The sequence below is a fragment of the Protopterus annectens genome, chromosome 4.part0 (assembly GCF_019279795.1).
Source record: "Protopterus annectens isolate FY-2018-M chromosome 4.part0, PAN1.0, whole genome shotgun sequence".
NCBI classification, from domain to species: domain Eukaryota; kingdom Metazoa; phylum Chordata; order Ceratodontiformes; family Protopteridae; genus Protopterus; species Protopterus annectens.
This window is the reverse complement of record NC_056733.1, coordinates 10,807,112-10,831,648: the sequence shown is the minus strand read 5'-3', so window position 1 is coordinate 10,831,648 and position 24,537 is coordinate 10,807,112. Positions and strand designations below refer to the sequence as shown.

The 24,537-nt window shown below is 42.8% G+C and overlaps 1 protein-coding gene across 3 annotated transcripts in view; it reads right to left on the bottom strand.

Moving 5' to 3' along the window:
* The window catches only part of RHOT1 (ras homolog family member T1), a 1,470,459-nt gene that overhangs the window by 681,213 nt on the left and 764,709 nt on the right, over positions 1-24,537 (bottom strand). For all 3 annotated transcript variants that reach the window (XM_044068049.1, XM_044068050.1, XM_044068051.1), the window contains exons 13-14: positions 22,412-22,557; positions 12,004-12,104 (exon numbers count right to left, since the gene is read on the bottom strand). In XM_044068049.1, coding sequence (XP_043923984.1) covers positions 12,004-12,104; positions 22,412-22,557 — 247 coding nt within the window. The remainder of the gene's footprint in view (positions 1-12,003; positions 12,105-22,411; positions 22,558-24,537) is intronic.

Below are 24,537 nucleotides of genomic sequence, written 5' to 3'. Positions count from 1 at the left end.
ACTCCAATGTGACCTGTCTGAGAGGGGGGGGGGGCTAAGAATTCTGTCTGGCCTCTTAGGGACCGGCTCCACAGTGTCCAGCTCCTTCCATGCCCTGGTAGTGATCAGATCTACCAGGGGATCGGCTGGAGGGGACACCCAAGAGGTAGACGGGCCTGCTTCAAACGCCTCCAGGAACACGGACTCGTCCGAGGTAGGCTTTGGGGCGGACCACCCCCCTCTGATCCTGAGCATCTCCATGATGTCTCCAAATGAGACGTCTTCGGGGGGTGATCTTGGGGAACCTTCCCCTTCCTCCAAGTCCGTGTCCTCTGTCAAAGACTCAGGGGAGTCCAAGTGCCTCCTTTTGCACTTGCGTTTGTGAGGAACTTCCTCAGGGGGGCTGTCCGAGGAGGCCTCACCAACCACATCCTGTTCCAACAAGGGAACGATCTGGGACGTCTGAGCAGGCTGTCCCTGGGGCCGGGTGATGGAAGTCGGACCCGTTTGCGAGGGAGTGCAGGGTAGGCCTGGAATCCCTCGAAAGAACCCTCTCCACCACGTCGAATGCCAAAGGGGAGCCACTCTCCCTAGGATCCGAGAGCAGACCCTCCCTCGGATCAGACGAGCAGATCGGGGCCGGAGCCGATGCGATGGGATCCAAAGGGCCAGTATGCTCCGACCTAGCCGGAGCCGAAGGCATACTGACCGCCTCAGATCCGAAGCTCAACTCTAGACTCCGAGAGCCTGGATCCAAAGAAAAAGGACCCGACAGGCTCGAGGGTGCTGTTGGCGCTGAAGTACCCGACTCCATCGGCGCCGACATTCCCCTGGCTCCGACGCTACTCAGCTCTGTAGACCCCGAACCTGGAAAGCAGGTCGGGGAAGGAGCAATCGGGGTGAAAAAGGGGTCGAGCTCCCCCCCCCAGAAGGGGGGGGGAGGCAGGAGCACTCCCATCTGCAGCTGGGCCTGGAGGAACCTTCTCATCATCCGAAGTCTGCATCGGTTAGGCTTCTCGTGGACCTAAAAGAGGCCACCGAGGCGGGACGGGAGTGCCACCTCAATGACCTCGAGGGAGACCAGGCCTCATCCTCCTCCGGCCTCGGCGAAAAGCTGGGAGAACGAAGCCGGGAAGGAGAAGGCCCGGAAGTCCCAGGGGGAGAAGCTTGCTTGGCTGGCGGGGCTGAAGCAAAGGCTTTGGCCCACTGCTTGTGGTGTTTTTCTCGGCATTTCTCCCTTCTGGCTTCTCTATCCTCCTGGCCCAAGGTGGTAGGTTGAGTCCCAGCCAGGGGAAGGGAAGTATCCGTAGTCGCGGCAGGAGCCACGGAGGGACCGGAGGACGGAGCAGAAGTCCAGCCAGAACCAGCTTCGACCTCCGGTCCCTGATAGCCCTGGGGTTGAACGCTGCACAAATAGAGCAGCCAGAAGACAGGTGTTCAACCCCAAGGCATATAACGCACAGTGTGTGGCCATCAGCCGGGGAAAGCTTATGGCCACACTCAGTACACTTGGAAAAAAAAGTTTTGGCGGCCTCAGACATAATAATCTAAAAACGCACACACTAGGCCCCAAAACCACACACACACACCCTAACGCTCTCACGAGAAACGGGGGAGGAAAGGCTAACAATTACTCTAAAACTAAAGCAAAGGTAACGCACACACAAAACTCACTGAAAAACTAACTATATATGAAAAAGAAGATTTTTCTCAGAAAAACTCTTGAAGACTTGGAAGCTCGAGATCAAGATGCTGGTGTAACCGCGGCAAACTAGATCGGAGGTCAGGAAGGGATGGCAGGGAGTTATGGGTAAGGGGGAGGAGCTTGGGGCTCGGATCTTAGCTGTTGGAAACTGCCGGCTCAGATCCGATGTGGATCCGATAACCCATAGGTTGATGCACAAATGAAGTTAACTACTTCAGATTCATTGTTTCCAGACTGACAATGTTGACTCCATAAACTTTTTAGGTACCACTGAAGTTTCCTCATATTCAGTCTTGCATATGGAATCAGTAGAATGCAGGATGCCATGAACCCCAAAACCTGCAGAATTTGTCTTGCAGATAACTAGGTTTTTGTTGCCATCTGTTTGAAGTAAATAGTCAGTTGCCTTTGTTTGTCTGGCGTGAGGAAAGCAATATGGGCAGTTGTATTCAAGCTTGCACCCATGAATGTTATCTTTTGTGAGGGTATCAGCTGGGATTTCTTTTCATTGCCCTAGAGGCATGTTAGAAGCCTTTTCACAAGCGCCAGATGCTGATGAAGAATGTCCTTGTTCTCTGCTTGAATGAGACAGTTGTCCAAGTAAGGGTATATTTGTATACCTCTTTGTCTGCAAATGCAATTACTGGTGCCAGGCACTTTGTACAGACCCTGGGCACAGTAGATAAGCCAAAGGGCAGTGCAGAGAATTGGTAATGCATAAAGCCAGCCTTGAAACTGAGGTATCTTCTGCACAATTCCCTTACTGGGATATGCAGGTATGCCTCTAAGTCTAAAGTCACTAGCCAAGCGTTCTTGCCCAGCATGGGCAGAAGCTGCTGCAAAGTTAGCATTTTGAATTTTTTGAATTTTGGAATGTCGAGGAACGTGTTCAAAATTGAAAAATCCAGTATTGGGCGCCAGGCCTTGTCTTTTCTGGGTACCAAAAACAGTTGAGTAAAACCCTTGTCTTTTTCCTGTTCTGGTACTGGCTGAATAGCCCCCATTATCCATGAGGGACGTAACTTGTTTCTGTGCCTCTGCCCATTGATTTTTTTGGCAGATCTGGCCAACCGTTTGGAATTGGCAGAGTGTGAAGTGGAATCTGTATCCCTGAGATACTATGTTTAACACCCACTTGTCCTGGGTTAACTGCCAATTTTGAGCATAAAGTGCTAATTTTCCCCCCTAAGGGTGCTGCCAAAAGATAAGTGTTTGGTGATGGCAGAGGGAAGTCATTGAGACTGTTTACTGTGGGGTTGCGATTTATTTCCTCCAGATTTGGAGGAAGAAGCACCACATTGCTTTGACCTGTAAGAATCCTGTGACTGGTATCTAGAACCTTTAGGGCGCCTGGATTTGCCCCGCGGAGACAGGAAAGGACCAATTTTTTGTAGGCCAGTGTCTGCAGAATCTTGGTAGCTGCACTTGTAAGAAGTCTCTTACAGTTTGCATAGACTTAGCTTTGTCTTCCAATTTCTTTGAAACCTCTTCTGCCTTAATACCAAACAGAGTATCATGCTGTAAAGGAGCATCCCAGCAGTTTAGCTTTAACATGATCAAGCAAACTTTGCTCTTTTAGCCATGCATGCCTTTTAATCACAGATCCAGTAACTCCGGCCCTGCAGGAGGCCTCTAAGGAATCAAAACCACATTGCAAAGTATGCTTTCCAACTTGTTCTGCTGCATGCAATAATTCCTGCAATTCCTTATTTTCTGCACATTCAGAAATCAACATCATTTTCTGTTTCAGTAATCCCATAACATGCTGTTGACACTTGAGCATATGAAACTGGCAGTTTAAAGCCCTAATTGCTAAGGTTGCAGATGTATAAACCTTCTTTCCCCATCTAGCCAGTGCCCTGGAATCTCTATCAGAGGGGGAAGGATTTTTTTGCTGTTGATGCCTTTACACCTTTTGGACCCTGTGAAATAAGTTTGTCAGCAGCAGGGTTTTTAAATAAAAATTTGTGTAAGTCAGGAACCCTGTAATATCTGTCTGGCTTGCTAGGAGCCGGAGGTAAAGAGTTTGGAGTTAAATTTGACTCTGAAAACACATCATCCACAATGTCTAAAACAGGAGGTATGGCTAAAGGCCTGTGCTGAAGGAGGAGGAGGAAATCCCTAAGCCTCTTTTTTGATTCTGAGAAATCTTGACTCTCCCAGTGAAAGTGCTCCCTCAAAGTATGCAAGGTTTCTCCAAAGGAATAATCTTCAGGAGGAGATGCAGATGGGATAGATTCCTCTGCATCAGAATCCTCATAGGGTGGTATAGAAAATTCCTGATCAGAAGAGAAATCAGAAGAAATAGAAACCTGATCTGAAGATTCATAATCAGTGTCTTGCCTAGGACTCTAATCAGGAGGGGGTTGGGAACCCCTGATCAAGGTAATTAGGTCTTCAGCCATTTTGATCATCTGCTTTTTAGGCATAAAGGCCTGGGAATGTGGCTCATGCGTCGTTTTTTTAGCTCTAGTAGTTGCTTTTGTCTTTGATTTTGAAGCTTGCATCGGCTTTATATAGAAATGCTGTGGCCTGAAGACACCCTCAAAAGCCGGTGACTGCTCAGCGGCTCCAGACCCATCCGAGGGAGAGACATCCGCGGGTACAATACTTTGAGAATCACGCAGCTCTCTGGACTCCACATGGGTCTCAGTAGAGGCCTGCGACTCAAAAGTAGCTGGTATCAGAGACTGCAAACGCGCCTCACTGAGTACCGGAGAACCGGCGACTGGCTTAGGAGAAGCTTTGTCGGTTTTGGACCTAGACGGTCTCTGTCCTTTTCTTTGCGTTTTTTTGTGAATGCCGGTAGTCGGATTGCTATCAGACGACATTTCAGGATAGTTAAATCTGTTTCCAAAATATTCTGAGGCAAAGATATACAGACGCTTAATAGTGCGTTGGTTGTATCTAGCACAAAACCGACAGCTAGGCACATTATGATCAGGGCCTAGGCAAGGAATACAGTACAAATGGAAATCCTTGAAGTATTTGCTTCCCATAAGTAATGCAATTAACTTTTTCTGACATCGGTATGGAGCAAGGAAAAGTTTCCCCAACAGGGTACTTAGCTTTAGTGAAGACTTCAGTTCTGAAACTCGAATTCGAAAATTTCAGGAGTCGGCCAACCGGCACTTGCAAACTGCTTCTGCTTCGGGCACCGTGTGGCAAGAAAGACTAAAGAAAATGGTGTTGGCTGCCTGTTTTATACCCCTGACGATCTGACATCATGGAAGAAGAGACGTCAACCGAGACAGGACCCAAGACTTTGGAATTCAGGCTGACTGAGGGCAACCTGCCAGCAGATTACCCAAAAATGTAATGACTGCAACAATGAAACACGAAGAACATCTGGTGCTACACATTTGATAAATACTCTAGGAGCAGAAGATAAGCCAAATGGTAAAGCACAGAACTGATGGTATAAACCTCCTGACAGAAAGCAAAGATATTTCCCGTGTTCCTTGGCTATAGGAATGTGAAGGTAGTGTCTTTCAGATTTAGGGTCACCATATATGCTCCCTGGAAGATCATGGGCAGTATTTTTTGTAAGGTTAGCATCCTGAAGTTGGTATGTGAAGGACCTTCTTTAATTTTCACAAGTCCACGACTCATCTCCAGATACCTTTCCTTTCTCGGGACCAGGAATATTCTTGAGTAGGACCCTGTGCCCTCTTCTGCAGGACCTAGCTGATTGGACACTTATTCCCTCATTTTAACAGCATTTCTACAGCAAGTCCCCCTTGGTCTTTGGTATCTCCAGCAAGGGGAAGGGTCCTCTGAACTGAATGAAATAACTACGTTTGGTGATATTTAAGACCCAACTGGACTTTGATGATGAATTTCCACGGTTTTAGGAAGGAGGAAACTCACTCTGGGAAGTGGGATTTTGGGGGGAGGGAGGAGGAGAGATAGAGAGCAGATACTCCTAAGTGGCACTGGATCTTTTGATTCTTCAGGTCTAGTACACTGATCAGTTTGCCACTTTCTGCTCTGTCTTGTTCCCTTGCCTTAGGGGGGCCTCCTTTTTACTTGCTCTGGAGGCAATTGGCAAGATTTAGAGGAGTAATTCCGGTTACCATCCAGGTGTGGGAGACAAAATTCTTTAACAGTGTTTCTCTTTCTTGTGCAGTTTTTAAAAACTATCTCAGTAGGGGTACCAAAGAAGAGCTCCCTAACCAGTGAGGCATTAGAGAGTTCAGCCTTCACCTTGTCAGAGAAAGGCTGCATCCTCAGCCAGGCATGTCTACATGACGGACCTTGTAGCAGCTGCCTTACATGATGCATCCAATGCATTATAGCCACATTTGAGTGAGTGTCAGGACACCTGAAGTGCTGATCTAGCAGTGTTATCTATGTCCACATGCAAGCACTTGTCTGAAATCACCTCTGCCTTAGCAATATTAAAGTGTGAAATTAGCAGTTAACAGTCATCACAGCGAGGGTAGCTGATACGCAACTGTATCAAATCAATTATGCATTCTGCTCTCTCTCTCTCTCTCTGTCATTTGGTAAAGGATGTCTAGCTGTACCTGCAACTGAACTATGTATTAAGATGCTGATTTTTGTGAAATTTTAGAACTTTCTTGCCCAGGAAAATTACAGAGCGTCTATCCTGCTACACATTAACCAAGGTCCTAAGAAATCTTACCTATGCAGGATACTTGGACATTCCCTGGATCAAAGACTTAGAGAAACAGGGTTCCTCTCAGCTATACAGACCAAAGCAGACCTGAGAATGAAGAGCAAAGGGGGGTAGATGACACTTCGTCCTAGTCTACACTGCCCAAAATGATAAAATGGGATTGTGGGAAGGAACAGTTATAGCAACTATAATCTTCACAAGCTGGTATTATTATTATTGTAACTTCTTACACGACTGTGCTGTATCCTCCCTATACATCACTTTTACCTTAGTCTACTATAGGTTCACAGACCTCAGAAGGCTACAAAGATGGATATACTGGTAGATTTGGCCTGTAACAAAACTCTCCTGAATGGCAGTCACAAACCCAGCCCTATTCTTGGAAGCAATACCTACTCTACAGTGCTTGGAAAAGGTGTGGACTGCCTCAAGAACAGACTGTGGACCCCTCCTCTCCCCTCAAAAAGACCACAGCTGTTGCTCAACCCATAATGCTATGGGCTCTCACAGTCCCTTCAAACTTCTTTCCATGATAAGAATAGAACAAAATGCAATGAGTCAGCCACTTATAAACCATGCATCTAAAAATGTTTCTTCTCCTCTTTCCATGGTGCAAAGGACATGACACTGATCTGACACAGTCTGATGTTCTTGGTTTTTATCCAAGTAATATGGAATAAAACAGGGAAATGGACAGTTTGGATGGTGAACTTGGTCACCACATTTACCATAAATGTGCAACTGATTCTAGGACTGACCCTGCCCTTATGAAAGATTAAAATGGGTTATACATATGCACATGTAGTTTTGAAATCCTCCCGGCATAGCTGATAACCAGTAATAAATCATTTTCCATGTTAGATATGTTATGGGAAGCCATGTCAGCATTTTCAGGACATAGTTATAAAAAAATCCCACAAAGGGGTATTTTGGTAGTCAGACGAACTCTCTTTAGGAAGAAAGCAACAAGTTGCAGGGATAGTAAAAGGATAGGGAATCCTACAAACATGAAGGCTGAAATAGCCGAGAAAGGGGTACCTTTACAAATGCATATGCCAAGACTGAACTTAGGTTCCTGATCCTTCCTGTGGTAACATAAAAGAAAACCTCTTCCCTCTGAATAACTACGATTTCCTTGGGGAAATACAAGACTCGGTGCCTAAATAAGGGCAGCATGTCTGGTATATTTATATGCTTCTTCCCTTTGCTTTGCATCCCCAAAACCCTTGCACCTTGAGGTCTCATGAGTATGCTCCCTCAGACTAGGTCTGAAGCATCTGCAGCTAGTATATGTTTGAGGGGTTCTTGTATGAAGGGCACCCCTTGGTTCAGTCCGACATGAACAGACAACCACTCTAGTTCTTTGAAGACAGGAGCAGCACAGAGGTGGTCTCCTCCACGGACTCAATGTTGGCTCCAAATATTTCTTACATACCAATGAAATTCTAATGTCCAGTCTGACCGGGGGGGGGGGGGGGGTTGGGCAATACAAATTGCAGACGCCATGAATCTGTGTTCAGTGAACATTACATCTCAGGGTCACCTGCTGAAACAACTGGGCCAAAGATCCCACCTTGCCCAGGGCACAAGTAGGTCCTCTGGTTGCTGGAATCCAGTAAAGACGTAATGAACTCTACATTTTTGGAAGGAATGAAATTTGACTTGGGTCCTGTTTAGTTAGATGTTCTATAACTCATAGTTGTAAAAGCTCTTGGTGTATGGCAGGACCAAATGTACTTGATCCTTTGGTATGGGTGGAATGCCTGACAATTCTGACGTCCTTAGTAATTGCAGTTTTGTAACACTAAGGTGTTACCCATAGTACCAATTTGTCTTTTGTGAAGCTTTCCCAGTTTCTTATGCCTTTAGTTACCCTTGCTGCTATCACCAAGATGGGTGGGATTGTCAGAGAAAGCTAAGGTAGTGAGGATCGAGGCTGAAGGAGAGGAACAAGTTTCAAGCAGTTATGGTTCCCTCCCTAGTAAAGGGCCCTTGTGATCGCAGGTTCCCCTTATGGTCTATTTTCTTCTACTGGCCATTCTTTCCCTTGCCTGTGACAGCAAGGAACAGACTTAGAAAGGTAATTCCTGTCATATCTACTTACTGGGGAAACAAAAGGCTGTTTTTCTCTGACTGTACTGTCCTTTCCCTCATTTTTTAAATATATCACCAGTAGGGTTTTTCAATTCTTGTTTGATAAAGAAAGACAGAATCTTGATCCATTGTGGAACATTTTTCAACAGCCTCGCAGCTGCAGCAGAATATGGACGTAGTTCAGTCGTACAAGTGTGGGTACTGGAGAGAAACGTGAGATTTTTTTTTTTAATTTAATGAAGTGTAATTTACATCCCAGTTTCAAAATATTTAGCACCCATTTGTTTTGAGTGATAGTCCTGCATCATTTAACAAGGCCTACAAGGCTCGCTTTCTTTAGTGGGTAGGAGGTGGTGGTGGTGGATTGTGTAGAATTCTGGGGGATAGGAAGAGCAGAGGTATCGCTGCTGCTCCCTCTCTGGATCTCTGAAGGCCTCCGGCCTTTTTCTTCTTGCCACATTACTATTTTTCTTACAGCAACCTTTTCAACATACCTGGTGTTTGCCTTTTTCCTACCTTTGTCAGAAAAGGGCAGCTTTGGGTGTGGCAGTTTCTACTGCAATTTGGTACTTCCTTTTAACCCCAGTTTCTTGAGCATCTTTTCTTAAAAGATTCCAAACAGAAGCTCCTTTGACTAATGGAACATTAAGGAGTTCTGCATTCACGTGGTCTGGCAGACAGTGTCTTCAAGTCAAGCATGTCTCAGCATGGATCCTGTAGCTTCTGCACATGAATAATTCACAGCATCAGCCATATTTTATGAAGTGCTTGGCTACCAGGAAACTGAGGTTGGATAACGCAAGCACTTTGCTAATTAGGTCCTTCTCATATATCCTCTCAGCCTTGTGCTTGAGTAGTGACAATGAACTCCTCCTGGAACTTTAACATGTGTCTGGTAGTTTAAGGCCTTGAAGGCTAGGGTACCACAGGATGTGTCACCCTGTTCTGTCAATCTTACTCTCACTGTCATGGAGAGGGGGATTCCCTGATAAGCCATAAAAGTTTCCTTGCTGACAAATGGGTATCACAAAGACTCACAACAGGATTATATACCCATCTGAAGAATTTCTCCACCGTGTAAAAATAATTAGGCCACCTAAGAGTAGGAGTTTGAGAATTTGTCTTCAAAGATGTTTTAGCAAATGTGAGCCAAGGCTTCATTTAATGGAGGTGCATCACTAGAAGAGAGCAGTCTTCAGAAGCAGAGGCCTGCAGAGTGGCCCCAGACCCGAGCGAAAAGCTGAAAGCAAGGTCCTGTGCAGACGTAGAGGGACCCGATGGGCATGTTGGACTCCAAATGGGTCTCGACAGAGGCCTGCACCACCACCTCAGAGAAAGAAGGGGGCTGCGAAAGCGCCTCATCTTCTTCAACAATCACAAGCCTACAAAAGCAGATAGAGATGGTTGTCAGAGGGCCTAAGCTTGGGTATTTTTTCCTCTTATGCCTAGACTGCTCAACCTTCAGACAACCGGTGGATGCCACCGGACGCTGATGAGAAGATTCAAGACTAAGGAATCTATCTAAAATCTCAGCACTACTTAAAGCAAGCACAAAAGCGGCAACTAGGGACATCATGATCCAGGCCTAAACAGGTGACACAAAGCAAGCAGAAACCTGTGTGGGATTTGCTTATCACAGCTGAGACAATTATTTATCTGACATGAGTTTAAAGCAAAAGAAAGGAGTTCCCTAATGGGGGTTCTTATCTTTCCAACAACTTCTCTCTGGTGCGGACCGACCAACACAGTGAAACACTGTTTCAGGCTCCGATGTAAAAAAAAAAAAAAAAAGACGGATTGCATAACATAGTCTGGCTCCCTATATACCCAAGCATACTGACATCAGTTAGGGCGTCTGCCAACCTTAGGCGGAGGAAAGAACTTTCTCTGGTAGTCAGGCCGACCAAAGGCTTTCACGGCAGGAAATCCCACAAGTCAGGACTGCAACAGTGAAACAAAGTACATCTAATAATGTCAGAAATAGATAACCGTAAAAACATCCTGAAGAGAGGATTAATAGGAATACGTAGGAAAGCATCCTTTAAATCCAAGGATATCGGGAAAAAATTGTGAAGCAAGAGGAAAAAGCATTTGGAGAGAACATCCAGAAGGAAGAAACTTCGAAAAAAGTGCTGAAAAATGAGAGATCTCTATCAAACCTCCAGGACCCCTCCTTCCTGGGAACCAGGAAAACCCCTGTTATGCTGAGAAGGTGGAACAGTCTGGATGGCTCCTGTACCAAAAGAGCCTGAAGAACCAAAGTAAAAAGGTAGCTGGCAAAAAGGTGATTGAGGAAGGCCAGAAAATGTGGGAAGTGACTTTCAAGCCATAAAATAACTTTTTTGGATAACGGAAAGCACCCAAGTGTCTGTGGTGAGCTGTTACCAAACAGGAAAAGAGGTCAACTAGAGTGACAGAGAAATCTGGCTGAGAGGTAGAAGTAGATGAATGTCAAACAGAAGCAGATTTTGTCACGGAAAGCAGGTGTTTGACCTGTAGTACCCAGCTCATCAGGAAAAACGCTCTTAAAGGCCAGCTTACCTCTAGAAAACAGTCTAGGTTGCCTACAGACAAAGGAAAGCTTAGATATTTTTCTAGAACGAGAGAAAAAGATTTTTTCCGGATCCTGCATAAAACTTTATCCTTGCCTTAGAGTCTTAAGCAGCTCAGCAGCTGTAATGCCAAAGAGATCCTGGTTGCGCGAAGGAGAAACCGATAATTTAGTGTTGATGTCCTCAGGAACAGTCTGCAAGTGGAACTAATACCTCTACCACAGATCCCCAAAGGATGAAAGAGGAAGAAGAGAGAGACCCCAATAGGGCATTTATCTTTTGCAGGCTTGGTAGTTGAACCTACTAGGCAGATGTCTTGTAGAAAGAATTCAAGATAGCGTTCAGACTGGCAGCAAAGTAGTACTGAGGATTATGCGCTTGTATATCACATGTGCACATTACATTTCTGATGTATGATGTACATCTGATAATATAGTGCCTGGAAGGTGTAAAGGCATTGGTATGCTGGTCAGATGTTCAGCTATCCTCAGCAGGATATCCCAGTTGTAAATACTGCATTGAGCGTAGGCTTCAAAAGGTTAAAGATGAAGGGATAATGGCAAAACACCAGGCAATAGAAGTGAAGGAAGTTCAGAAGGGAGTGCACATTCTCCTCTTGAAAAATAAAACCAAAAAAAAGAAGTTAAACATTAAAATATATAGGGATTCTCTGTAGCTACCTAGCGCACATAAGAAAACCAGTCCTTAGGCCTGTATTGCAGGCTACATTGTGTGCCACTCTCAGGTCCATACACATACAAAGCTTGCCATTAATCTCTCAAATACTGTGCGAGTGCCAGAGAACCCGCTCAAGGTGAATCTTCAGTGAAGACTGACCTTGCCTCCAAGATCTGTGTCTTGTAGCTGTGTCAGCAGTTATATCAGTCCACATCCAAGACTTCAACATTAATTCTACAGAACAGAATTTATGGAATACAGCTGAAGTACAACAAGCAAATAATTTTATGGGGGAATTGAACAGATTTTCTTCAGCAGCAACCATCATCCACGAGTCAAAGATACAAACTCACCTGTTAGAGCTGCAGCTTGAGACTCCTGTTCTGTAAGGATGGAATATCCTAAATAGCCCAAATATTCAAGGCACCTCTGTATATCCAGGTATGTAGTCAACCTAAAAACAAAAAAAAAAAGTTAATCTGTAAAGCCCAACAATACACTGCTTCCACACTTACCCTTTTTGACTAATGCATACTTGGCAAAAAGAACCCAACCAAAAGAAAAGGAATTACATCTTCTATCAAGACCTTTAAACTTGTATGATAATTCTTGTTCTTTCCCAAAGTTTGAGAGAGACTGACAGCACTTAATTTGGTCATGTTGGTTCACATATGGAATACACCACCCTGGTTGAAAAACACAATGTGCAGGGTTCCCACGCATAGGCAGACAGAAAAAATTTTCTACCTGACTAACACCATGAGAAGTTCCGAATGGTAACCCCTGTAAATCTGTCAAGTCAAGCAAGATCACATATTACATAATTTAGCACTGTACAGCCAAAACAATTTGAGCTCTTCTTTAATAGAGGCCACTAGAGATCAAATATTGACTTTAAGGCCACATAGGAAAATAACTCGCAAGCATTTACTAATTAAAACATACAGAAGCCTTTAAAGAAATCTAAAATGAAGTTTCCTGGAAATGCCATTCATCACTGGCATTGATGTAGAAGCTAACTATATAAAAAATGGGACTTGCAGGAAAGAAGGGCATTTTTAACTATATGACTGATGTAATTCAACGGTTTTCACAAAAATATAGTTTGTACCTCCACCACTATTCCATTTCTTTACAGAAAAATCAAGTATAAAATACACAATTTACAGCAGTAGCACTGAAAAACAAAAAAATATGCTCATTTCTTAAACAATGAGCAACAAAACAGGTCAATAATACACCAGTATAGAACATGCAATTATAACTACACAAACATACATGTTAAGCATGATCTTACTGTCACTGTCTCTAACTGTAACATTATAAAATAAGGCAAACCTTTTCAAGTCCTGAAGTTTTACTGCTTTCCTCTTGAATGACAGTAAATTTTAATGTTTAGTTATTTACTGGTGTAATCAATACATTACAAGAGACCTTGCAACAATAAGTCATCCTTTACCAACTGGCAAATAAAACAGCACCGTACATCAACAATGACACATCTGAAAGCACTTTTGCACACCACAAATGAAACATCAAGAAAACAATATTGACTCTTGTAGAAAATAAGATTTTTCTATCTGCCGTACTCCATTTATCACAATCATAACGGCAAGCTGAATGCTTACAAAAGGATGGTCAATTGTATATATAAAAAAATAATGTCCGATTCTGACAAAAAGGAAAACATATATGACAGATTTGTTCAACAGATCAATATCACCAGCAACACAGGTAATACATATACACAACATGATCTCACAAGTCCAAGTTTTCGTTTCTAAAAAGGCCCTAAAGGCATTTTCCCTCATGTCAGCAATAATCCAAAAGAAGCCCTCCCATCAACTCTGTATACTCAGCCTCTGAGCTCAATTTCATTTGACATCAACTTCACCTCAGCTCCACAGATAACAAGGGCCTCCATGACAGTTTCCCTGTGTTGGTCACAAGCTATACACTTGGATCCACCTGCAAACCTATCAATCAGAGCTCTGTAAAAACTGACAAATCTCATTTCCGAAAAATGGTACAACTGTCAATACCATACTTATGATACTTGTCTGCAAACTGGAGACTTCCCTACAACTCACATAACCACTACATTCAAAAGTGGTTATTCTAAACAACTGTTGCTGCTACGTTGCTTCACCCAACATACACCTGCAAACAAAACTCATTCAATGCCATGCATGTTTAAAAGCATCTGTTTCTAAAACTGTGTTATAGAAGCATTCGTCCCACAATGCTAAAATAGGCAACCAAACATCACCAGGTGGACAAACTTGATGAAGGTTTTCTTCTACATACTGCTTTAAGACACCGAAACATATGGGCAGCTTTATGGCATAATGATTGCAAAACGTTTTGGCTTTATACTGCAGAAGATATTCAGCCAGAGCAGTACAAAATCAAGCATAATAGTATGTACAACTGAGAATTACAAGTGAAAATACATTACTGTGATAATTTTTTTTAACATTTTTCACAGCCTAACATCACATGAATGCACAGAAGGTAGCTATCCTTTGGAGGAACAGGTAGGCAGGGTGTGTGAGAAAACATTGGACAGTTTTGCGATCTGGCTAATCTAGGGACAGTGTAGGTGTATGAAATACAAGCTGAAATTCATTAACAAAGACCACTATGCCACAAATTTCCTTGTTGATACGATTAGTTTGGGCGGAAATGGGACATGTGTGACCAACAGTAACAGGAGTGAAATAAATGACTGTGGTCATTGTTTCTTCCACTTTCCTCACAATCAAACATCAGATGTGTATGCAGAAGGTGTGTGTGTTTTTTTTTTTTGGGGGGGGGGGGCAGGTGAAGAGGAACTCTGCATGCAAAGATGCACAATGGTTACATAATCGCTGTTCAATAAAAGTGATGTGGCTTGGAAGGCAGTATCTCTCTAACAGCAGCAAGTGGAAAGATGTTACTGTGGCAGTTTTCTTCTCAGAGACACAGAGGTATTAAGGACACTTTTTTGAGGGCAGGTGACATTGAATGAGCAGTTACAGGATCACTTCTAAATAACTATCAAGGGACACAGTTAGCTGTTAAACAGCAATGCAGTCGTCATAGTTATGTGATGACTTGGCAGAAGGTGGTGCGGCCTCTTAGAAGGGGCATATTCTTCTGGATCAGTAAGTATGCAATTTGCATCCACACATCATATTAAATTTACCCACTTTTTTACAGTAAAATGTCTCAGGAAAATTTCATATGTCCTCTTATATAAAACTAACAAATCTATTTCAGACGGCTTTTGCTGTGAGTCTGTCACTACATCCTTTTTCCACCTAGAGGCTGTCAAAACCACTGCTTGCAAGCTGTCTGAAGCAAACAGCCAGAAGATATGTGCATTAATGTCTCAACAGACTAGCAGCAAAAACATTTTGTGTGTACAAAGTGAAGTCTACATGCCATGTACTTACAAAGGCAGTCTAGTTGTGTAAATCACACTGGAGATGCACTGAAGTTCTTCAAGACAGACTGACATTCCTGACTATGTTTTGTACCAAAGTATTTTACTATAACTCTTTCACTAACTGCATTCAAGGAAGTGTCACAACCTTTTATGCAAGATGTAAATCCAGCATTTCATATGGCTTTTGTTGTCAGCCTGGCACTATCCTAGGCTTCCACCCGGGGATTGCTTGACCTCTGCTCAAAAGGTGGGATAAACTAATATCCAGGACATATTTTTATTTTCAAACACCTTTATTGAATTACCTGCTGTGACATAGGCACATTTACATTCATATAAAAGTTATCAAACTATATTAACATAAAAAACATACTTTACATATATTGCTATATATCCTATAACCTAAGCAATATTACATAAATTATATAATTCCTACTTTTTTTTTTTTTTAAATGCATCTTTATTAAACCCATCACTTACTACCCAGGCAAGTAAATGTTTATATAAATGAAAACAAACCTATTATTATTTTTATTGTTATAATACAAGTTAGAAATCCTACACATTGCACCAGAAAAAAAAAAAACACTTGCAAAATGTCATAACGACAATGCCATGCTTTTCAAGCCAAGATGGTTGCTTCATATTCAATACTGAGCTGTAATAAAATTTCCAAGGTGCATTCTGCAGCTGATAACCCTGCTGTCACCACCTTAAAGCTTCATAATGAAATCTGAAATGGGGGACCAACATACAGCCTTCAATTGGTAGGCGCCAGAGGCACTGGTACACATTTCTTTACTGACAGTCTTGACTTTTTGTACAGTATTCTCTTGAGTGCTGCTGTGCTGAACATCTGCATAGTATGCAGAATACAAAAAAATGCAAGAACACTTCCCTACTGACTTATTACATTCATATGCATGCTATATTATCCCACTTCTTTTATTTGCAATAAGTCACAGCTGACATGCCACAGATTTTAGCAACTGATGCGAGAGGACTGAATAGGAGTTAATGCTGCACTAAAAAACCCTAAGGGTAGAATAGCAGACTTAGCTGATCTTTGTACCCGATCATCCTGTTACCCTCTAATTTTTACGCTGAAATGTCAATGCAGGGAGGCTGAAATCAAGAAAAGTAAAACACAACAGACACTCAGACAGCTACAGTTCTCTCTCAAAACAAATCTGAAGGGAAATCAAGCTGCTACTAATTAGACACAGTTCCCTCTTGTTCTATTACTAGAATGTCTTCAACTCCATCATTAGCACATTTGGTCTCCAATCCTCATACAACAAAATAAAAATAAAATCCTGACAGTGATTCTAGCAGTTCTAGCATAGATGAAAAATGACTGGGAAAAGTAAAGTAGCAGAATGTGAAGCAGTATTCAACTGCTCCAGCAAGAAACAGCTCTGACATAGGTTCATAGGTTGATACTAGGCTATCTGCCCTAGGGCATTTATAAGCCTAGCCAGAATGTGTTTGGCTTTCGCCACCCTTTTGGATTAGTTGACTGTGCCTCTGTATAGTAGGTCACAGAAGGTAGCCCTTTTAAGGTTAGTTTACAGTACCTCTGTCAAGCAGGGACACAGAAGACCAGTGACACGCTGAAATGTAAAGCCTTTGGAAGAACAGGAGTCTTAGGTGGTCTATCTGTACTTAACCGATAGATACCAGTCTGTTAAATGGCTCTCAACCTTTTCTCCCTTTCTGATAATACTGGTGTGCCACAGGGCTCTAGTCTCAACCTTCTACTCTTCAATACATTCACTATCTACACAATTCCTCTCTGCAAGCTTTCCTCACACAATACGCTGATGATTCTACCCTAATATGCCCTTCATATAACCTCATACATTCTTCACAGAATTACTAAAGAAGCTTTCAACTCTCCTGAAAACTGATAACAGTACAAATCACTAGCTACTAAAATCTTCAAAAACTGAATTACTTCTCTTTTTCCTCCAAAATCCCATTTCCATGGGGAAAAAAACTTTACTCCTTAAATGCCATGATGGAAGTTACCTCATATAAGAAACTACTTAGAATGACAATCATAAATTTGATTTAGAGATCTACATCAGCATCAAGAAAACTCATCAAAAATTAGGTACCCTTCATAGAGTAAAGAAATTCCTTACAAGCTCTGCTAAGGTAACTCTAGCTACCACTTACCTCTTATACACACTCTTCTATAAGGAGCCCCCATCATGACCAACCTACAAGCTTTACTTGGTTCTAAACTTGAACAATGCTATAAACAAAGTTGTCAAAAAATGACTAACTATACCCACCATTTAGCACTAAAAACATTTAACTGGCTTGAACTTCTCCACCACCTATCTTATACACAGCTCATACTAACCCAGCTCATCTTAATCACAAAATCATCTATACCCCATTTGCCTGCACAGAGATTAGCCCCATACTCCAGTACTAACAACTGGTCCCTTTCATTCAAATGATAAACAACTGCTTATCTACAAGCCAAAAAGAGGTTTCATGGGTGTGTACTCAGCTAATGGCCCTGGGACTTTTACAAGCATAGCCATAGGATTACCCTGGCATAGTGCCACTCGACCTTAGTTCCCAGTGCCTCTGTCGAGTAGAGCCACTGGAGTTATCCCCGGGATGAATTTTCTGTTTCCCATCCACTCATCAAAATTTCTCTTGAAGAGGGTCAGTGAGGTGCTCTGCTTGACATGTATGGGAAGTCTATTCCAGAGCATGGGCAGTCTCTGGGTTATGTGCCTGTCCCTCCAGCATGTTCTGTTAATTGTGGCAATGAGGTTGAGGTCTCTGGAGAGAGTGGTGCAGAGGGATTGGGATTTCTTTAGATGTAGCATTTCTAACAGAGTTGGGTCAGACAGGGTGTTTTAAATCGAGCAGAGATTGCCTCCAAGTAGGTGATATGAGACCGAGAATAGTTGGAGTTTTTTTTTTGAGTCTGTCCTTATAGGACAAGTGTTTAAGGCCTAGGATCCTCTGTGAGGTACTTCTGCGGCCTCTCCAATTGTTGCAGGTGGCTAGTAAGGTACATGCCAATGATTGGCCTAATGAGGGAAGAGTAGTGGGAGACAATAACCTCTTTCTTCCTGGATGCAAAACCCTTAGTAATGAGATGTGCCACACAGGACTTTCTGACCACAGTGGCAATGTGGTGATCAAAAGAGAGGTTGCTGTCAACCTATGTTCCCAGATCTCTTATCAGGCCTTCTGTGTTCAGTGGACTACCATCAATGTGGTAATTCATGGGAACCAGGTTTTTCCCAAAGGGGATGACAACATTTTTTGGCATTGAGCTTAAGGCCATGGTTCTGACACCAGTCATTGGTCTCAGTGAGGCCATTCTGTAGGATGTCAACATTACTTGGGGGGTTAATAATAGCTCCCAACTTGCAATCGTCTGCGAACTTTGTCAGCCAGAGTCCCTTAGTGTTGGCCTGGACTTCAGAGAAGTAGATACCAAACAGGAGAGGACCTAGGACCGAACCCTGTGGGACTGCACTCATGACTAGCCAGCAGTCTGACTTGGAGTCAGCTACTTTCACACTGAGGGTTCTATCTGTGAGCCAGTTTACAACCCACCTAGTGATATAGGGGCTGATGCCTAGCTTAGTGAGTTTTTCTAGTATTCCTGAGTTGGGAATGGTATCAAAAGCCTTGACCAGATCAAGGTAGGCTGTATGAACCCCCCTTGCCTTCATCCACAGCTCTGCTGACTGACTCAAAGAAGTCAACCAAGTTGAGCAGGCATGATCTACCCTTCACAAAACCAAACTGTGTGGGATCCAGAGTTTGGAGATTCTCTATATCCTGGTTTATAAGGTCCATGATGATGATGTGTTCCATAGCTCTGCCTATCAAGCTCGTCAGGCTAATGGGGCGATAGTTTCCAGGGTCTGTAGTTGCTCCTCCTTTGTGGAGAGGAGTGACTGTAGCATTATGCCATTCAGTAGGGACAAAGGCTGAAGTGAGGCTGTGATTGAACAGTGCACACAGGTGAGGTGCCAGTTCACTCTGTAGTTCATGTAGAACACAGCCAGGGATATTGTCAGGTCCCACAGAAGCTGTATTCTTGGCCTTGAACAGTGCTGTTTTAACCTGTGCAGCAGTAATACTGGGTGCCTGGCAGTCTAATGGTATTGTGATTGCTCCTTTTGGGGGGGGGGTAAAGATGGCACTGAATCTGTCAGCCAGTATGCTGGCAATATCTGTTGGCTCTGTATAGGAGGTACCATTGTGCAGTAGCTCAGAGCTAATCTGGGTATTGCCATGGAGATTATTTACATAACTATAGAAGGCCTTGTGGTTGCCTTTACTATTGGCTGCAATTCTGTTTTCATAGCTAGCTTTAGAGGATCTGATGAGGGATCTCAAAATTTTGTTGAGGCTGATGAGAGTTTTTCCAGTCTTTGGACTTCATCTTATTCCACATCAGTTTCCACTTTCTGTTATAGAGTTAGTTTATGGCAGGGGACCACCAGATTGGCTTCCTTGTTTTGGAGGAGAATGTCTTGGTTCTACTGGGTATGGTGAGATCCATGCATTTTTGTATGTGTTTCTACAGTGCACTAGTGTATGATTCACCAGTCATACAATTATTCTCTATTTGCATGGGTGCCGTGAAGTTAGCCAGTCTTTATGAGCCCAAAGTTAGCTTTGGAGAAGTTTTTCATGGTGGTTACTTTTGCAGGGGGTGTGGGGGGTGTGGGAGGGATGTGGATTTCCAAGGTGATTAGTTTGTGGTTGGATCTAACCAGGGAGGAGCTTACTATTGGTGTAGAGCAACGGTCGCCCATGTTAGTAATGGCCACGTCAAGAATGTTGCTACCTCTAGTGGGAGTAAGAACGAGCTGGTCCAGGGCATTGGAATTAATGAACTCCAGGAAACGTTTGGCAAGTGTATTGGTACATGAGTAGTTTTCCCAGTTAATGGAGGGTTAGTTGAAGTCACCTTGTAAGACAGTGCTAGGGTGGACCCTAATATTCTCCAGGGTGCTTATGAACGTGGAGTGAGTCTTGGGGACATGGTTGTGGACCTATAGCAGGCTACGACCTGAATCGCCGTCTTACCCAATGTTAGCTGCACCTGAAGCATCTCTGATGCATTATGTTGGGCTACCAGTCTGGAGGTGTGCTTATCCTTCATGAATATGGAAACTCCACCGTCTTTGGAGCTTCGGTCCAAGTTCTGGGGCCGAAAGGTGTGGAATAAATTATAGCCTGGTAATGCAGGGGTGCTTTCTGCTGCCTTGAACCAGGTCTCTTGTTACAGCACAAATGTCGATGTTCTCCATTTTAAGGAATGCTTCGAGCAAGTGCATTTTGATATTTAGACTTCTAGTATTGGGCAGCATGACCTTCAGATTGCATTTGTTTGTAGCTGTTACAGTGGTAATCTGGTCTTTGGAACACCGCCTAAAAAAGGCACTATAGGGGTGACAAGAGCCTTGGCCAGTATCCGGAAGTCCAGGGTTGACAGATGCAGGCCATTTCTGGCAAAGCATCGAGGTCAGTCAATCATGTCATCCCAGGCAGACAGATACTGGATCCCCTTAGAATGACACCAGAAACTTAGCTAATTGTTGAAATCAATCCTTTTCTGCTTGTACTGTGGTATAATTCTGGGTGATGATAGGATGCTGCTCAGGGCTAGGGTCATACCCACCTAGGCTACATTAGTCCTAGAGCTCCTCCATGTCTCTTTTCATGTAGTCCAGGGAGGTACGTCTCAGATCATTCACATCCACATGTACAATGACAGAGTCATGTTTGTACCTGTTGTTGAGGGGCCTGACTGTGTGCATTATGTGACAGATCCTGGCAGCCGACAGGCAGCTGACTGGTACTTTCTCCTTATTCAACCTAGTGAGTGGGACATCAGTGTGCCTCACTGTCGAGTCACCTATGACTAGTGAGCTGGGCATGCTGTTTTGCCTTGGTTGAGTGGCACACTGTTTAGGAGAGTTGTGTGTCTCGTGGTTAGTGTTGTGTTGGTTGAGTGCGTTTCTGCCTTGGAGGTCTCTGCTGCTTGGGTAGATTTTTATTGAGAGCCTCCTCGAAGGTGGGTGTGAGATTTGTGTTTTTATGTGAAGGCAGTGCTGGTGTATGTTCTGGAGGGCTGCGTGTTCCATGTTGTGTGGTGCAAGTGTTGACCACCTCCTCCTGACCAGCTATTCCAGGCTTGGCTGGACAGTGTGTGGCTTCCAATTTGGATATATAAGTGCATCTCTCGCATGTCTGAGTGTTGGGAAGTAAGAGGAGAGGGTTGTCAGTGTACATGAGGCAGTTGCTACAATGCCTCAGGATGACCAAGTTCACCAGGCTAATAAGAGAAAGCACAGGGAATTGACCTTTAGACATGCCTGGAGGGGTGGGCATTGATAGTAAGTACTGGAACTGTTTCCTTGTAGAACATTTAGTGCTGGTAGCACTTTTGTGTGCTACAATACTTGCTACAAGAAGTCTGGTAAAGTAAAATGGCTGCTGGGGTCAGTGTCTATTCCAATAATGTAGCGAGAACTTGAAGTAAAATTCCTATATCAGTCAGGTCTCTCTCGCACCATCTTTTTAAAGCATTAATAAAATATTTCCTCTCTACTTCCTGTCTTTGCCCCTGCTCCTCGCTGGTATAGAGCTTTTCCCAACATCCTTCATCACCTCTTTATTACTCCCTTTAAAGCACTAAATCACTTAACCTGCTAATCATCTAATACTTCTTTACTTATTGTATTACTTAAATTGATGTACCTACTTCTAATTTAGCATAACCAAATTACCATTCCATCTCTACTTTTCTATTAACACTTAAACTTGCTTATCCCCTCTAATACTTCACTCTAATATAATTCTTAAATTACTTCTACCTATCGTACACACCTCTCTTCCATCTGCAAATTCTCAATGCAAAGCTTGCATATTGTTTGTAATAATCAATACAAATTTTATTATACTGACTACTATACTATGTATTCACTGAAACTGCATTATAAAATTATTGTAAATATTAATTGCATTAAATATGTTACCTTGGAGCTTTTTTCCCTGGGCCTCCACTGAAAAATGGCACCTCTGCCCAGTTGGACTTTCCCAGCAAACAAATGTCAATAAACAAACAAGTAACAGTCTTGTAAGACTTGTCTTCAAAACCGTACATCCTTCCCCTCATGGACAGTAATACCATATCACCTGATGGCATACACAAACAGAAAACTTCATTTTCTAAAGGCTACATTTTCTATGCACCAGCTGGAGTTGCTCCTGCTTATCAAAAAAGTCATTCACATACAGCAATATAAATGGAGACCAGAAAACATACTTACGTCCACTGAGACAAATAACCTTGGTATGTAATCCAGCCATGGTCATTCGTACAAACAGTGCTGTTAACATCAGGACCCCAAGGTATGTATGGGAAAACTTTAAACAAGTCTTTCAACTCATCAGGTGACAAAGCACAATCACGGTCCTAGCAAAAAAAAAATATATATACATGTACATGTATTTTAATTTAAAGAACTTGGAATAACTGTTCATTTTTTTAACTCAGAAATGAACAAAAGTTAAATAGTGAGTACATCAACATCTCTGAGAAACAATGACCAAAATTATTTCTTCCATCAAAATTATCAAACACCAGTATCTCAGTTAACATTATTGTTTTTGCTTCCATGGTGTAACACCCAGGGGCTAGCACTGTTTAATACTGCCTGTCACTGACAATTTCAGCCTCTGCAGCATTACCCCATTACCCATTATGTTTCTGATCAAAAGTTACATGACCGTCCTTCACAGGTAGGATTAAAGTATGTGTGTGTGTTTGTGTAGGGGGTATCTAAGCAAAGCACTAATTCATGCACACCTCACAATTTATTTTAAAGAAAAGTCTGCCAAGCGTTTTTATATAAAAACTACAAAAAGAAGTTCTCAGCAAACTTGCATTCCATTTATGTGTCAGCATTTATGACTGTACCCTGCTCATCACAACTGCATGGATAATGCTGAAAAGCACCAAAGTGGCCAATGTGTTATCAAGTCTCACACATGCATTTAAAACATCTGCACTCAGGAAGAGAGATCCCTACTCTATAACAAGACTTCTCTCTTCTGTTTCAGCAGCAAGTCAATGCAGGCTCTTGCATATCTGATAAAGATCCCCAAGTGAAAACTACTACGACAGCTGGTGGGAAGACTATCAAAAAACAGCCAGCCAGTTGGGGTAAACATGCAGCTAACTTCAAAAGTCTCCTATAACAAGCTCCAAACATTGTAAATGCCGCAAAGTTTGCAGTAGCATGCAAGGGACAACTGAGCTCTAAAATCCCCAAAATAATGTAAAATGTACAGGCCAAGGTCCCATGATGCATAGCATTTATTGGGACTATCCATTTTCATTATGGAGCCTAGGCTTCTCAAGACTAACAGGTATTCAAACATTTAGACCCTTCATGCATGTGGTAGCCAAACAATGTCCACATACTGTCTCTCAAAACATTTACAGACGGTGCATGATTTGGTCTGTCACTCTTGCTTATAGATGTAAGAGTTCTTCAGCTGTACCTTACTGCAGAAGTAGCAGAACACAAAGCAAGCACAAATGAAATGATGACTGAAGATAAGCAGAGTGCACCAAACTTTCATCAGTTTTCATTTACTGGAAACTCATTCATCCATCTACAAATATCCAGTGGAGACTACATTTGCTGATTACATCTTGGAAGATGGGTCCCTGAAGTGACTGTTAAGCTAATCTCACTTCATCCTGAAGTGCAGCCTCATCAGCCACCCCCAAAATAATTTGCAGAGAGAAAAAACTTGGATTGCAAATTATCATTTTTTTAAGTGATGCCTGTGAACATACAGCATTACAGATGCTATATGTTTTGATTTAGTGACAAAGCAGCCATCTTGACAGTTGCTACTATAACCAGTAACTGCTCTACCAAGTGGTGTGCTTGTTTTAATTTCTTGAAAAGTAAGACAGAGTCCACTTCTACTATGACACCAGATCTCAGGCACATCTTAAATTAAAAAAAATAATAATCCATAGAACCTCCTTATGAAAGCTCAGCTGGCGATTAAACCTTCAGCCATTTAAAACGTACAACTTTATATACGTTTTATTTCATTTACTTTCACTTTCCTATACAAAGGAAAGGTTATAAATCATACAGGAAGACATCACTGCTAAACACTAAATGGTACAGGTACTCAGAAACATTCCCGGTAAGAGTCTGCACATATGTAATCATACTTTTGGATATAAGGGGCATCCAAATTTTTCTAGCAAGCAGCTCAAAGTGTCTGCAAATACAAATCTCAACAAACAGCAACCGATCAATCATAGAACAGGAGGTAATGGCCTATCTTCCTCTATAGTCTTATCACAGAAAAGTGTACTATGCCAGAAAATCAAAAAGACAACAAAAATCCTGCCAAGACAGGACTG